We start from the raw sequence: 17,893 nt of genomic DNA, 5'->3' as shown, positions 1-17,893 counted from the left end.
AGCTGAGGCTCCATTTGATAGCCAATTATGCCCCGTTTTGTTGGGTCTTTTCTTTTTAGAAAACAATCTATAATGTTCTTGATTTTTCCTTTGTGAAATCAAATGGATTTTCACAGTAAACGATGCAACAATATGCTACAAACGTTACTCAGACAGACTAGTGTGAGTAATTGATAAGGCACATTATTGACAATGGGTACTTGAGACAGAGTTTTTTAAAATTATATGTCAAGTTACGTATTTTTGTTGGTACCCCTGACACGTTTAGGGGTCCTTCAGTGTGCTGCAACCCCCCCTTGAGAAACGCTGGACATGAGTGAGCTTCTGTTTTGTTTTACACGGGTATATTCTCTTTTTACATCCTATCCAGGGAATTATGATATAAAGGTATTAAATGTCCGGGTTATTAAGGAAAAATTGCACATGTTTTAAAATCAGCTGTGACAGAAAAAACGTTGTTCATATAGGCTAGAGTCCTATGCAGGGACTTTTTGTTTGAAATTTATTAAATGTACAGATTTTTTAAGCGAAAATGCCACATGCTCAAAAAGACAATAAAGGTTTTTATTCATTTAGGATAGAGTCTATTTACATCCACTCCGGGGACTTTTTGTTATATTCATTCAATGTCTGGTTGTATGAGTAACACATGTTTTAAAATATATTTAAACTGAAAATAGTGCTTAAATGAGAAAAATCCAAAATATCTACCTTATAATAATATAGTACTTGACTTATTAAATGTATTGATCTCAAAATATGAACCCTAAGCCAAATTTCCTCTATTTTTGATAAAGTTAAAATATGGTCACCCTAAGTTAGAGCAACGCAACCTCTTCTTGCTTCTTATAGCGCTTAAGAATATATATATTTACTCTTTAGCGCCGTCATTATTTGTCATGATCATATTTACCGCGCCGTAAGAAGTTTCTCCGCTCTTTTTTTCCTTCTTCTTTTTTGGGGAGGCCGAAGAAATAATAATAAGAAGAAGGAGGAAAGAAAGAGAGAGAGAGAGAGAAAGAGATGAGAAAAAGAAGAATAAGGGCAGAGGTACGCTCCGGCAAACGATATAATCAGTTTATCAAGACTCTTGAGCGTAAGAAGTAGCTGCTGTTGTTGCTGCTACTACGTCAAAACAATAACAAAAACAACCGACCCCAAGTTGTCATCAACATCGGCCTCATCATCATCTCACCCATGAGGATGATGGTGGGCTCTACTTCCAGAATACCAACGAACACGACGAACACACTCACCTAAATACTACTACTACTACTACTACTACTAAGTTTAGATGTGAGTGACAGGAGAAGAAACATGATGAACACTGAGTGTGCAGGATGTTATCGACCCATTTTGGACCGATTCCTCCTCTATTTCCTGGACAAGACTTGGCACTCCAATTGTGTCAAGTGTCAATGCTGTCGAAAGCTCCTGGACGAAAAATGTTTTTATAAAGAAGGGAAGATTTACTGCCATGAGGATTTCTATAGGTAAGGATCCATAGGATCCCTTCCATCCCTGTCTCAGTGCTCACTCTCTCTCTCTCTTTCTCTCCAGATGTTTTGGAACAAAGTGTGGAGGCTGTGGGGACGGGATTCATCCAACGGATTTTGTACGCAAGGCTCGAAATAAAGTCTATCACTTACATTGCTTCACGTGTTCCCTCTGTAGCAAACAATTATCCACGGGAGAAGTGCTCTATCTCTCACCTGGGGATGACTCCTTTGTCTGTAAAGATGATTATCTCAAAAGTCATCAAGGTAAATGCATTTTTATGTCAGGGAGCTCTTCTTACATGCAAGTTCAATATTATATTTAAGTATATTTAAGAAATTCATCATCATTTACAAACTTGATCCATACTTAATCCAGGATTCAAAGGAGGCATAATTTCCTTTGCTTTCTTCTTTTGCTTTATTGTGGCTATTTTATAGATACGTTTGTAGGTTTTTTTATCGCTCTTTGGAATCACCCTTTTTTTTGTAGATAACATTGGATTTATTCAATTGGAAAATTGGGAAAACGAGAGTTTAAACAAAATATATCTATAATATACATTATATTATAATAAAGGGTAAATCTATGGCTAGAAAGAGAGAGAGAGAGAGAGAGAGCTATCACCTACATACATACATACAAGAAGGAAGAAACAGCACTTTTGCTATTCTTCATAAGAGGTCAGGCTTTTCCCCTCTTTTTACATGTATATATATTTTACTTAGAAAGTCGTTTCCCCTTTTTTCTATATATATATTTTTTTTTTTCGTGTAGAATCTCTCTCTCTCTCTCTCTCTATTTTGAACAGATAAGGCGAATTCTATTTATTTATCTCTTTCTTTCTTCTTTGAAGTCATATAAAAATGGCTCCTCCCTAAGAAAGTCATGAAGGAGAGAGATGTGATGATATTTTTTACATTCCAACTTGACAGTTGAGACACGCTGTTCTCTTTCTCTCTCTCTATATATATATACCCTCTTTTAACAGCATTGTACAGCATAAGAAGCGTGGAATCAAATATTATATTTCTATATGTTCATATATATACACACTTTTTAGATTATATCTTTTTTTCGTTGTTTTTTTTTTTTTTTTTTTTTGGTTTACAGCCACACATTCTATAAATGTATGGACGTAGAAAATAAATGAAATGAAGTCCCCCTCCCCTTTTTAAATAATAAAAACACAAATTTAATTTTCTTGAAAATAAGTCCTCATGGTCCACCATTATCAGGATAATGATGATGATGATTTAGGCCTCCATCCTTGGATCTTTGAGACGATGATATTGTTTCATCTGCCTCGTCTATAAATAATAATATCATAATAATAACAGATGTGGCCTCACACGACCCCCTCATGTTGTTTTTATTGTAACTACTGCTAGGAGTAGACATACCCACCCCTAGATGGTGGTGTTGGCTAAGGCGAGATTTTTTCATCGCCATTGTTTCATATTTCATCTAGATGAGAGTTGTGAACAGACGTTTATCATCATCCGTCATTGTTTAAGCTCTTTTATGTGCGTGCGTATGTGTGTCCACCCCTATATATATTAGTGATGATACTCGGTCCGAGATCGATTTTCCTTCCACTATGGTTGTAAGTGATGTTTTGGCCGCCTTAAACAGTGAACCAGTGTTGTTGTTTTTTTCCACCGTAAAAAAAGAAAGAAGATAAATCCTGACTATTTATTTACTTACAAAACGTAAAGTACTTTTCTTGGTACGGTCAATACCGACTTTTATTGATGACTGCGTTTTACTACAAGAGCGGCTCAGACCGAACTTGAAACTAATTAGTTCGCCTTAGAAAAATTATAATGGTCTATACTTTCCAGACCGAGACACGAGTACACATATATGTATACAGAAGTAGGAAGGGGGGGCAATCCCCCCTTAACTATGGACATACAACGTATTTCGTGCATTTATTCAACTCTTACTATTTCCTTCCAGACATGCTTTTTTCGGATGAAGAAGAGGACGTGGATGAATCCATTCCCATACCCGGCCTTGTGGGCCACCCAACCCCTCCCCATTCTACCCCTGGCTCCGACACCCTCTCCACTCACTCCCTTACCCCCACTCCCAGCATTAAAATGGAAAATAACAACCATTCTCTAGGCCTTCTCCTGGATCCCTCTGGAGGAGATTCCCTGGACTATGGCCCATATAAGGACAATGACAGTGAATCCATCGATGACGGTGATAAGGAGTGTGATAGCAAAAGTCTTCTGGATGATGATGGTCCTGGAGGAAAGAGACGGGGTCCACGAACCACGATTAAAGCCAAACAATTGGAGGTCCTTAAAACCGCCTTTTCTCAAACACCAAAGCCCACACGGCACATTCGTGAGCAGTTAGCCAAAGAAACGGGACTTACCATGAGAGTCATACAGGTAATTAATTTGGCCTTTTTTCATTCGTATCGATCTATCTTTTTCTCTCTCCATTACACACAATGTTTGTTTCTGAGGGGAACGATGACGTCCATAGTATACACATACTATATGTATACATTAAGCTGCTGTCATCTAAATAACGTCCGCAGCTATTAAACCTACAGGGTGAGAGGAGAGGGGGTCTACCAAATGTTTACATGCAAAGGGCTTAGTGAACTGTAAATATCTGATCACTCCTCTCTGTTTCTTTTTTTTTTTATATATATTCAACTTGTCTCGATTGAGCTTCTTGCTCTGTCGAATATGACTATGCTTACATACATAATTATTTATATTCATATGCAAAGTTAGAGTCCTATTACACTCACTACCCCTTACCCATTGATGCGATTCTAATCCAACCTCTCTTAAGTAGGTACATTATTGTACATACATTCAACATGAACTTATATACGGATATATATTTATATATATATAGTCAAACGTTCCTATAAAAAAACAAAAACATTAATTCGTCAAACTGATGTGGTTACAACACCTGTCAAGTAATGTGCGTATAGCCCAAAAACTAAGAGTTTTATTTTTGCGCACGAGCCAAGACGTAAAACTTACATCCATATTCAAAAGCAGCTGGAATGACGAATCCCCGCTTCCATTCTATTCTCTCCTCTTCTTTCCAGGTTTGGTTTCAAAACAAACGGAGTAAAGAGAGACGAATGAAACAAATGACGAGTGGAATGGTACCTGGCCGTGGATTCTTCCCAGGGAAAGGAGGACGTCGTGGATTCCCACTCCTGAGTGATGAATTTGGATATTTCCCGCATGACAAGGGCTTCCATGACTTTAGTTACTCCAACTATCCACCGCCATCACATCTTCCACCTCACTCCGGGGATTTCTTTCCTGGGCCACCACCACCAACATTAGGGTGTCCCAGTGGTGGATTCCTTGGGAGTGGTAACACAGGTAAGAGCCCAAACAGTATTCATTGTGAACATCATTATCTCATTGTAGGTCCCCCAGGAATGGATCAACCCTTACCGCCCATGCATGGTCCAATAGGCCCTCCTTCCAACGGTCCGCCCATCAATCCACCTCCAGTTAATTCCAGTCAGAGTCCGGCTTCCTCTCCGAATAACAATAACAACATTAAATATACCTCCTCTTCATCCTCCAGTAACAACACAAATCCATCAGACTTTGGATCCAACGGAGCTAATCCATCTTCTGTGGTCCTTGGTCCTGGCGGTGAAGGGAGTGGAAAGATGGATTCTGTCAGTGGGAGTAGTCAGGACTACATATTACCACATCACCATCCACTGGGCCCAGCATCATCAGGTGAATCTGTCAATAATAGTGGTGGGGGTATAATGGCCAGTAATCGACCTAGTCCGGAATTTCAGTCCAGTGGAGGTAAAAAAACAAAAACAGCAACAAAATATTATTTCCATAAATTATATATATTAAACAATAGTGTTGGATCCTAGTCATAATTATCGATTTTGCTTGAGCTCGAGTTTTTGAGAATTTCCACAAGATGCTTAATGCATTAACAACGCTGTTATTTTTTACTGTCTCTATAAGTCAAATGGGAAACTTGACTAACTATCAATGCTCAAATGTTCCGCGATTTGATGCATATTCGAATTCAATTAAAAACATTTCGGGAGGTTTTAAGTAATTTTCAAAAAACTGTCGGCTATAGCAAAGTCAAGTTGTTGTTCGATTTTGAGCAGTACTCGAATCCAACACTAACACATATAAATGACCCTAGCTAATACATGGAATTGTCTTTTCCAGAACAATCTAATAACAATAACAGTAATAGTGAGCAAATTGTTTGGTGACGACTGTGAGACAATTATTTGAAAATGGAAATCGGTGCAGTCATTTCAATGTGGTTTTTTTTTTTTTTTTTTTTGTGTTTTCCGTATTTGTCAAAAGTACAATGGTGTAACTTTGTCGTCGTCTTCATAACTTCTTTTTATAACGAGCGTGACGGTCTTCCACACTCTCTCCTTTTGCATACATACATACTTACTTACTTACTTTTAATTCTTCTTCCTTTTCTTAGACTTAATTTGATCTAAGCAAATCAAATACTAAACAAAGGAAGAACAGTATAGGATGATGATACAACCAATCAGATGATAACTTTTAAATATAATTTAACAAATTTTAAATGAATATAACAAATTATAAATACATACATATAAATTAACGAAAGACAGATAAATAAAAGATTTTATATAACTTCAAAAGGTCTTATTATTTGATAGTAGGGAAATTAACTCCATCTCTGATCAATATTTGAATTAAAATGCATAATACGGAAATATTACATATGAAAACTTTTTTGACAGTGGACCTCTTTGGTCTATTTACAACAGCCACTGAGATCTACTTCAGAAGGCTCCGAGTCTAAACTCGAATAGAAATTAAGAGCTTGAAACATATTCGAAAAGTGGATTTCAGTGCTTGACCATATGGGTAGAGATTAGAACAAGTCTCATGATTAAAGTGTAAGTTTCAAGTCATTAACATTAAGCTACAAGTATTGAATTTTAGAAGACCATTGTTTGGGAAAAAACATTTCCCATTTTTTTTACAAATTACCTTTTTTTCACATAAGAAAAGGCATTTTTTTTTTGCTTTTTTTTTTATTGACATATCTAATCTTAAGTCAAGTACGAAAATTAAAATAGAATCGCCTTAGCTCATGAAAATCGCGCTCAGAATAAGTTATTCTCTTGAACTTGATGTGTGTACGTTCGCGCCCCGGTGATTCCTAGAGAAAGAAATTACTATACATATGTATATGGATTTCCCCAAATGATTCCTAGGTTTGATGGAGTTTATTGTAATAGAATCTATCAATTAAAATCTTGAGTCTGAGTTAATCTCAAAAAAATATGTGGACCGTCAACATTAAAGAAGCTACTTTGATTTTTCTCAAAATGGAGTGTGGATTGATTACATGTGCAGTCATTGACAAATGATAATCTTACATTTCTATCAATAAATTACTGTTATTGACACATTGGAAGCGCCAATATTACACATAAGATTGATTGCCAAATTAAAAGAAGGAGAAATTGATACATTTTAATTGAAAGCAGGGGCTTCCACAGGGAGGGGCTGGGGCTGGAGGGGATGTAGCGCCCAAATCCAGGAATTTTTGTGTTGATCAAGAAAAAATTACAACTTCTAAGAAAAATTTGAAATTTGAAAATAGGGGAAAACGAATTTTAAAGGATTTCTTTAAAAAATCATTTGAACATTCAAATGTCTTTAAAAAATTCTAAGAATACCTTTGGAAAGGGCCCGTATCAGGACTCAAATTAAGTTTTTGGAAAGGCTTTAAACAAAGTTTAAATTCCTTTGCTATACTAAGTCATCCCACAAATTTGAATACAGCATCTATCATTGAACCAAATATGTCTATGAAACATTAGGCTGTATTTTAGTTATGCAATATGTATCTAAATTAAATTGGTTATTGTCGTTTTTTCTTTCTTTTTTTGTTCTAGACTTTTGTACTTTGATATATTAGGATTCAAGTAATAAAAAAGCAACAAAATTCCAAACCACTTTGATCCTTGTCTGAGTATGAGTGAAACGCTTTAACTCTATCGCCCCTCTTATCCACGAAGAAGAGAAGCTTGGCACACTCTTAGATCATTCATTATGGGGCTCTAATAGCCATAGTCAGGACTCACGTCATTCTTCCAGAAAATTAAACAAAGATTAAATCGACTAGAAATAAGATTTGTTGCGCCTTTAATTTTGTGTTTGACTGCGCACGTGATAATAAAAAAAGAAAAATGTCATTACGCCTATTATATTATTTGACTCTTTACGGGTATTACAAGGGTATGAAGCAAGAGTTATTAGTCACATACAAAATATAAAAATTACGCTCATAGAGAAAGAGGGAAGACCATTTGTTTTTATATGTTTCATAAAAATATGAAACATACATAATATCAACTCAACCTCTCTTTTAGAGGCTGAGTTTGTAACGGAAATGTTAAGAACCTTCATTATTCCTTTTTGCAAGGGCTTTAATCGGTAATCTACCCTAAATGAATGTATTGCAAAACGTATATTGAGAGGTACACTTTTAAAAGATTCGTTTGATTGCAAAAGAATAAAAAATATATTATTTAATAATTCGGGAAAAGGTTGAATAATTTAAATACATACCCGTCAACAAAAAAAACTAGAACGATAATTCTCAAAATGGACTCTAGATATTCCTTTAACGATTATTTTTTGTCAATTTCTATGACAAATTATTTTTAGTAAGGTTGAGGAGGCGCTGCAAATCCCAGTCAAAGTAACAAAAGTTCATTTTGATATTAATGAGAAATGGAGAACTTTTATTTGAATGGTCATATCCGAGCCAAATGAAGTCTCATAAAGTAATTGAATTGACCTAACAATAACTGGCGATCTTTGGTATCTTAACACATTCCGGATATTTGAGTACAAAGCCTATAACAGACCGAAATAGTTTGGGACAAAAGTAATTTTCTATTTCCCGCGTAAATACTTTTTTTTTTTAAATAAGTATATCTTGTTCATTATTGCTCATATCGGATCATACAATACAGCGTCGAAAAAGTGGGAGTATATACAACAAACGCTTTTTTGTGCGATATTTTACTTGGCGGGTTCAGTTGGGATTTATCATGCATCGAATATGGATGTAACAAAGGTAGAAATTCGCCAAATTTTACATTTTTACTAACTGAAAGAGAGAAACACGGCAAAAGCGATCAAAAAAGATCGTGATATTTACGGGGTTGATACACTTTTGGGCTGTGTTACCCAACAGTGATGCTAGCAATTTCGTTCTTGTGTAGCGGAAGGGAATAATGCACCACATACTGGCAGGCCTATTTACGAAAATCTCGATAAAACCATGGAAACTATCGAGATAGACCGTCATGTTAGTAGTTTTAGCATCGCCCAGGAGCTAAAAATCTATATTAAAACCGTTTTGAAACATTTACAGAAGGCTGGATACAAAAAAGAAACTCAAATAGGAGAGGAGTCCATTTCTATCCAGACAACTCCACATATTTGATGACGTACCAGAAGCTTCGAGAGCTCGTATGGAAAGTTCTTATACATCCACTCTACAGTCTGAACCTGGCGACAAGTCATTACTACCTGCTCTTATCAAAAGTAATGAAGTTGGGCACTATTTAGCAACAACTTATGGAATAGACCAAGGCATACTTGGCTTAAATCGGACGATTGTAACACTTTTTATAATGCATTGAAATAAAGCTAAAAGTACGAAATTAGTTTTTCCCCAACCAAATATGATATAAAAAAAATTGCCGTATTTTCTCCTTCTCTTCATTTTTATTCAAGACTGTTTTTGTGCTAACTTCCCACTTCTACTAACCATAGGGTTGAGTTAGTGATGAATCTTATTGTTATAGGTATTTAATGATACCTGACTTTAAGAAGGAAAAAAAGAAGAAGAAGAAGAAGAAAGAAAGGTCAAAAGATCTTATTGTTATTTTCTGTAATGAGGAAATAAATTAGTCGAATTAACGCCAAAGAAAGTTGATGAAAATATCTTAGCATCACGCACTTCATGTGGGGTACAAAAGTTAGAGAAAAAAATGAAGAATACGCTCATGTCCTTATTTGAGGGAATTTTTTTCTGACAAAAAATTATTATTATTTTTTTTTTTGACTGCAACTTCCTTTCGTCTTGATTTAACAAAAAAATGATGATATTTCCTTTTACGTCATATAACTGCGAGTCAATAATTTTTTGTTTTATCCATTATAGATAAAGTTTAAGTTTATGTATAGTATGTTTTCTTGATTGTACAACGTAGGGAGAGGTTGTTTGTTTTTGGCTCAATTGCTTGTAGTTGGTTTCACTTAGACTTCCCAATTTTTAACACAACCTCACCATATATGATTGCTATTGTTTGAATTTCTTTTTAAATTATATACTATACAGGTGTGTAGGTTTTTTGTTTTTTTGAATGTAACTTGTCAAATGTTGCAACTGTTCATTTATTACTGAGCTATATGTTCTCTCAATTTTTCATCACTGAGTGCGTTTTGAATTTTGATACATTTATATTGACTCATGGTAAAATAATTTATAACTCAAATAATATACATTACAGTAAAAACAATTAAAATTTGACTGCATTGTTGTATAATTATACCAGTGGTAGTACTCGGCATTGTCAGGAGTTAATAGGCGTCAAAGAAGCATAACATTTTTTAGAATTGACTGTAAAAATACTCTTCGCTTTTTTTCTCTACTATATGAGTTGAACTAAACGCCTGCAAAATTCCAGTATATTATATCCAGTGCTCCCAGTATATTAGAATCTTTTCTTGTCTTTATTCTATACTGCTATATAAATCAGAGAGCAATATTTACAGTGAACCCGATGACGTGTATTAATTCATATATAAATGATATTTTACTCGCTAAATGGCTCTTAAGTTGAATCAATGTTACTTTTTAAATACTTTTGATGACAATTAGTAAGGCCTTTTATAAAAGAACAAATGTTTCACTCAATTCTGCCAAAGTTTATGAACTCATTGATTACTCAAAATTCTATCACATTATGAAATGCCCTAATTTCCTTAATGAAACATCCTTATAGATTTGAAAAATATTTCCATTGGAACAGGTGACCTTTGGAAACCAATGTTGGTGGCAAGTAGATGGGGCAACCTGTCACGCTGCTAATGATACCCGCAATTTCATAAGTAAGGAACCACAGTGGCCTCCTCAGAGACATTATCTCTTCAAATCGACTTTGCCATTTTTGGGCAAATGAAGGTGTAAGATATACTATCAAGAAACAGCTCAAGGCTGCTTGGATCCTAACTTCATAACCAATATGTTTATTAATTGTAGATAAATAACAGTTTTTATTTTTGGTATTTAGTGTTACACTCGCCCACATAAATAAAGGCCAAACTATTTTTTTATAGAATATAAAAAATCATTTATTATGTAGTTTTGGGAAGAAAAGAAAAAACAAAACAATGTGTGATTAAGTTTAGACTACAACAAATTTAACCCTTCAAAAAATCCCAACTCAGTTTTATTGTTATTCATATGGTATTATTGATTTTTCACAAGAAATAATCTAAATTAAATCCAATGTTAGATCGGTATTAGAACTGATTTTCTAATCATTCAATTTAAGTAATTTTTTTTTAATTGGTGCGATCTTTTTTATCATTCAACGGTTCTAAGGAGGGATTAGTCAGTCTTTCAATCCTAGCTATCTATTTTTTTCTTCACTTATAGCTAAGATTGAAGAATATAAAAACGACGGAAATAATGATTGATAGTTAGAACCTATAATAATAAGTTCTAGCAATACACTCTCTAATTTAATCTTAAGATATCTTGTCTCTTTGAAAGAGATTATGTTAAACAGATGAAAAGGCATAGTAACTTAGTCATTTCAGTGGATAAATGAACGATAAAGACCTGTCCTAGGAGTGACAAATTTTAGTCTGACCACATTGCAGTCTGTTTCGTATTGTTATACCGATCCAAAACTCATTATATCCAGGGGTGGTCGCTGGATTATATTTGAGGAGGGATTTATTTTTAGAACTTTTTGAAAAAATAATAAAAACAAAAAAAAAATTGGGAAAGAATTTGAAAAATTAATTTTTTTGGAATTTTTTTCAAAAATTCAAAATAGCTTACAAAACTTTTTAATTTTTTGGGAAGTTAATTTTTAAATATTAAATTTTTTTGGAAAAAAAATTTAAAAATAGACAGCTGTTCAATTTCAAATAAAAATTTTTTTAGAAAAATATTTAAAAATTATATTACAAATATTTAATGTTCTAATAAAAAGCAAAAATTCATAAATTGGGGGAGGGACCTACAGCCCTTCAGCCTTCCCCCTGCAGACGCCCCTGATATCCTATAATTGGGATGTCCCTGCGATTGCTTTAGCTTTTTTGATTTTAAAGACAAAGGATCTTATGCTACTGTTCCCGAGCTCCCCTATTTAGGCTTTATAATCCATATCTACCCCGTTCCTGGTTGTATGTTTGAAATTGTTTGTTCAATTATAATTTAATGAACAAATAACAATCATCATCAACGCAGGGAGGTCGTGAGTATGGAATGTGTTAATTCCTTGTTCAACGAGTAATTAAACAACAAAGATACAACTACAAAAAATGTCATTAATTATTAAGTCTCTTCCATATTTATTTAGAGTTTGTTTTAGTGACAGAACCCTAGTCTACAAATGTATATATACTACATGTGTGTAGTCTGGATATTTACATTACAATACATTATGTATATATATTTAAAATATACATTCCTCTTGCTTGCAAGTGTGTTATTAATATGTGCCATATTCAATGAACTCCTTTGGGTCTCTAATATCAGTTTTGTAATACTTATGTAATAGCATTTAATTTGATTAATGCATTATCATTATTCCCTCCATATATCTGAAGGAAATTATGTAGACTAAGGGTGGGCAGGCAAGCAGGCCTCCTCTCTATGTTAAACAATATTGAGTTTAAAGATTGATGAAAATCAAGTAAATTTTGTACAGATTAAAATAATTGAAATTCAAAAATCAACATACACACACTGACAAATTAAAAAATGTTTTGGGGTGGCAGTAGCTTCCCTGTCATGGAATTTAATTACATTAGTTACATTTGGATATGGCAAGGGGAGGATGGAGGGGCGGAAGGAAGGAAATAAACAAGGATATTGGCAAGAATAACTTCAATGTCGATCTGCAATTTTAATTGTAAGTCCAAAAGGACTCACAATTAAAACTCTCCTACAAATCATCAAGATTATTCTCCGTCCTAAATGAGGACATCCGAATGTTCACTCAGGTTTTTTAATAGTATTATTAATTAAATGCATTAGGAAAGGAAGTTCACTTCTCAGGAGTTATATAATAGTAATCACAACAGCGTAGGAGTATAAAATTTATTCTTCAGATTATAATAAGAAAAATCAGAGAAAGAAAGAATTGAAGGCATTTCAAATGACACTCTGACAACTATATTTTGTTATCACGTCAAACCGATTTATCGTTAAAATTCCAGATATCAAAATAAGAAGTACCATATGAAGATTCAGTCCAGATTCGATCAGTCTGGGTTAAGCTATGCTAAGGCTTTCTTTTTCATTTTTAGCCCCTTTTCCACCATTTACATGCAAAAATAATAAAAAGTTAGTCCATAGCTCTGACAATCTCGAAAAGTCCAGGTTATGAAGAATATAAATCAAAGAAAATAATGAATTGTAGCTAGAACGTATTATACGTTCTAGCTATATACTACCTACTTTGAACTATAGATATCTTGTCTCTAGAATGTAGTTATTCTGAATAGCTGAAAGGACGTAGTAAGTACAACATTTCAGCTGTTGTAGTTACCGTAATACATCGAGGATCGATCCTAGGAATGACAAATGTTATTAGGACTGGTTTGATAGAACTGCAATCCTTCTTGGTTTTTCGTAGACAAATCCCACAGCATTTGCAATCAAGAAAACTGTGGGTATCAGGTTCAGGACATGTTAAAAACCTGGGATGCATATGAAGCTTCTTTATTTAAATATAATAAATTGATCAAAGTTAAATTTTTGGAGTTCAATAGGTCATTTATGCTTATTTAGATATTTAATTTTTACATTAACTCTAAAAAAAAAATATGATTTTTTGAATGCAGTCATTTAATAAATAGGATTTTCTGATTATTTTGACCCTTGTCGTAAAAAATACAGCCACCATCCCGGACGTATATATGTGGGCCATTGAAAAACGAAAGGAAAAAAGACTTCGTGGTAGCCACCTATGCTTTATAGGTATATACATATGTAGGTACTATGAAGGTGGTTCCATGCATGCATGTAACTAACTAATTACCAAGCAACGAAATTGAAATTTATGGTTTTTTTATTATTATTATTTATTTTCATTAATACCTACCTATATGTCTTTAAAGTCAGTGGTTTTGATCAGAGGAGTAATTACATAGGTGGATATATTATAATCAGTAATTTTTCCTTGATATATTTATGTATGGTCTTGTCTTTTGTCATTGAATCATGGGCAAACCCTTTTGTTTTGAGCCAGACTCTACATATCTCCAATCTACACTCATATTTATGTTGTATGTACATATATATGAGTTAATTGGTGGGGTTAAATGATTCCAACATAGCATATGTAGATAGTTACATGATGAGAGAATATTCTCTCACCGGTAGACAAAAGTTAGTCAGTCAATAAGTAAGTAAGTACATTCAGGCATTAAAAAAATGAGATAGTGCCACTCAGTATAGTATGTATGTATAGAAGAATAGATGTTGAAGAATCCTCTCCATCTATCCATAGGTATATGTATGTCTACAATATACCCAAGATTCATGGTAGGAACTAATTAAAGATAATTACCTCGGAATAAATATATGTATACCTTTTCGAAGGAAATTATTTTTATGGGTTCTAATATAGGAAGAAAATACATATACATATAATAATAATCATCATCATAAGAATATTGGAGTTGAAGGAGTTGGTAGGAGGTAGTCACTAGTCAGTCCTCACATCTCGTATGTAGATTGAAGGTACTAAAAGATATCTAACTGCCTATCACTACTACTAAAATAAGGAGAGAGATCCGTCTTTATAAACTATATAGATATTGTCAAATTAAATAAATGTCAAAAACCATGGGCGTATTAGGGGGAGGAACGGGGATCAAGACCATCCGCAGGATTATATATATATAAATATCTTTCGTGGCCGGAAGTAACGTCCTGTGCAGTTTCGCCCTGGGAATTTCGCTCTGCGGAAGTTTCGCCCTCATAAATGTATCTTCCACATATACTTAAAGTTCTTCCTTAGTTTCAACTTGAAGTCCTTTTAAATTAATTAAGGTATTTGAGTAAATAAAATGAAATAATTTTTGTTTCTTGTTATAATGAATTCGAACTGTTTGGTATGTTCTATATTAAAATTGAATTAAATGCACTTATTTTACAATACTGAGTACAAAAATGCATTACAAATGCCTTCAATTGGGGGAGACTAATTTTAAATCTTAAATTATATGTATGAGTGTGAAACTTCCCAGGGTGAAACTGCCCAGGGCGTATAACCATGTTTTTTAAGGAAGGGAAGGTTGGTTTTTGAAATTCAATATTTTGAAAAAAGAAATTCAAGAATCCTAAGCTATTCAAAAGAAATTAAAGTTTGTGGAAAAGGATTTCAAATATAAAATTATTTTTTAAAAAATTCAAAAATCCCCACCTCTTCTGAAAAAATTAATTTTTTTTGGAAGAAAATGTCAAAAATTAAATTTATGCAAAAAACCCGTCAAAAATTAACTTACAAATATTCAATTTTTTGAAATAAATTTCAAAAATCCATAACTACTTATAAAAATATTAATTTTTCGCGAAAAAAGTTCAAATATTAATGAGATATTTAAATAATTTTGTTAGTAGCAATTGATATGCACTTACAGAGACGTACTCAGAAATTTGGAAGCTGGCTAATAAACTTGAAGTATTATGTCATGGGTTTGTCAATTTATGACGTAGTGGATCTGAAAATACCGGTTACAATATCTATCTAGTACCGTTTTAAATCGTCAATGCCCCGGTATCACTTTATTACTAATATACTAATCCGAAACAACAACGTCAAGATTTGATTCATTATATTAGTAATTTCTAACTGGGTTCTGGGAGCTTATCCAGGTGATGAAGAAATGCACATTATAATAACGGTTTATCTGTAATGGAAAGGTTAAGAACAACTGAGTTACATTAATAGTTTATGGGTAAACAAACGCTGTAGATCAAAAAAAAAAAAAATTGTTTAATGCAACTTTATTTTACGTATTTGGGATATATTATTTAATGTGAATAGTGAATACTATTAATTTCAAATATAAATAAGTATATTTCCATCAGAAATTATCCAGAAAAAGTTATACGAGTATTTTGTGATGTTAAAAATAATTACGTATAGATTATATAAATAATAATAATAATTTTTTGTTTTTTCTAAAGTGTTTAAAAAGTGCCGAAAAATAATAGTAATTTTTGGAACGATTATTATTATTGATTCTCCCGCATAGTATTAGTAATATAATAAAATTTATATTGGTTTCAACAACTCTCCAACTAAAAAAAATCTACTTGAGTAAACTAAACAATTTTCAAAAATATACTAGAAATACTAAAAGATTTTTTTTTTTTTTGAAAAATCGACTGAACTGGAATTCCAATGATCAAAAGTCGAAATATTCTGGTAGATATTAATCGACATTTTTATTGAGTAATTATTTATAAGTTTCATATATTAGATAGTTTTGGTGGTAGATTTTTTCTTTAGTCTAATTGGCACCTAGTTTTCAGGCCTGTTTTTGACTAATATTTGACAATTTCGAGGGAATAGTTTTTGAAAAATAATATCTTGTACGAAAATACAAATTCGACAACAACCTTAACTTTTGTAAAATTTAACAAATAACCTTCTTCCTTCGTAGGAAGAAGAAAGGACCCGCAATGAATATTGCTGATTTGAAAATATTGCCAAAAAAAAAAAAAAAAAAAAAATTAACAGAAACCTTGTTTTTTCGAGAACTTTGACAACAAGAGATTTTGTCAGGTAGGCAATCCCAAAACTATGGGGATAGAGGGAAGAGTATTACTAGAATTGTAAATCGTATGTATTTTCGATACGGTAAAAAAAGAAACCCAAAATTAGCTTAGTCACCCTGACAATTTAAAGAGTCTTTGAGAGGAGAACAGCTGACCTATCATGACGAGTGATGAAAATCCATTGCACAATGGACATGTTAAAATAAGAAGAAACGGAAAATCAATATGGTACCCCTGACAATTTGAACAATGTTTTGGAGGAGAGAAATAATAATGCTTCAGACTTTGCATTTTATTAGCCACAATCAGCTGTGACAAGGGAGAGAAGAGAAAAGGAAATACAAAGGACATTTGCAAGAATTACTCCTATGTCGACCCCCAATTCTACTCTGAGTACACTAAGGACTCATTATAAACCAGCAACAAATCCTTTGGGTTACGCACACACGAATATTCAATCAGGTTTTGAATCTAATTGAAATTATATAGGAAAGAGTCTTCACTTCTCAGGAATTAAATAATAATGGACAACTGCTAAGGAAAAGAAAATTCATTCCTCAGATTACCAATCCCCAAAAAATTTAATTGTTGAGCTTGGAATATTTTTCTTGCCCTGTTGCCCTACTCGAACCCCATTCTGAGCTCAAACTCGATATTTATAACTCGAATCCAACACGAAATCTAGAAGGAGTGGGGATCAAATTGTTGCCAAAAAATTTTCTACAAAAAACAACATAAAATATACATTTTTTAACTGTTTTATTGAAAATCAAAACTATGACGAGCATATAGGTATAGAGTAGCCATTCATTCAATATATTCACCGTTGGCATCAATACGGCCTCTGAACCGGCTGCAGGCTCTTCTGACCATCTCATTGTCCATGTTGCCGAATACCTCCTTGATGGAGTCCATCAGGCTGGCCGTGGTGCTATGGGGATGTCTGGGGCTATGTCTCTTGACATAGCTCCAGACAAAATAGTCCAAAGGATTAAGGTCGGGAGAGTTAGGAGGCAAGAAATCCTTGGTTACGACGTCATAACGTCCTCCTTGGGTGCCCTCTTTATGGTGGCATCAACATCCCAGGTGTCCTCTAGCTTCTTACGGATACACTGAACAGTCCGTAAATTCACTCCTAAGGTTGAGGCAATCGTTGAATTGGAGATTTCACCTCCATTATTAACCAATGCCATGACTACGGCGGACCTCGAAAGCTCCTCGTTCCACTTATAGCACTTTATCTCCTCATATGATGACGGCGTGATGCTAATGGAATTATGTATCGTCAGCTGACGAGAACAGC

General features: G+C 33.6%; 1 protein-coding gene across 3 annotated transcripts; it reads left to right on the top strand.

Moving 5' to 3' along the window:
* Positions 1-1,017: 1,017 nt before the first annotated feature.
* Positions 1,018-6,166, top strand: LOC121128115 (LIM/homeobox protein Lhx1). 3 transcript variants are annotated; one of them, XM_040723683.2, is made up of 6 exons: positions 1,018-1,493; positions 1,561-1,763; positions 3,460-3,902; positions 4,586-4,871; positions 4,920-5,318; positions 5,706-6,166. In XM_040723683.2, exons 1-6 carry the CDS (start codon positions 1,318-1,320, stop codon positions 5,750-5,752), a joined length of 1,554 nt encoding a protein of 517 aa, XP_040579617.1. In that variant the 5' UTR covers positions 1,018-1,317; the 3' UTR covers positions 5,753-6,166. The 3 variants fall into 3 exon arrangements, with proteins under 3 accessions (XP_040579617.1, XP_071748958.1, XP_040579618.1); XM_040723684.2 differs by having other exon boundaries at positions 1,072-1,493; positions 4,929-5,318; XM_071892857.1 differs by lacking the exon at positions 1,561-1,763 and having other exon boundaries at positions 1,070-1,493.
* The last annotated feature ends 11,727 nt before the right edge of the window (positions 6,167-17,893 follow it).

This window comes from Lepeophtheirus salmonis, chromosome 13, assembly GCF_016086655.4.
Source record: "Lepeophtheirus salmonis chromosome 13, UVic_Lsal_1.4, whole genome shotgun sequence".
Classification (NCBI taxonomy): Eukaryota; Metazoa; Arthropoda; class Copepoda; order Siphonostomatoida; family Caligidae; genus Lepeophtheirus; species Lepeophtheirus salmonis.
This window is presented reverse-complemented; position numbering and strand designations above follow the sequence as displayed.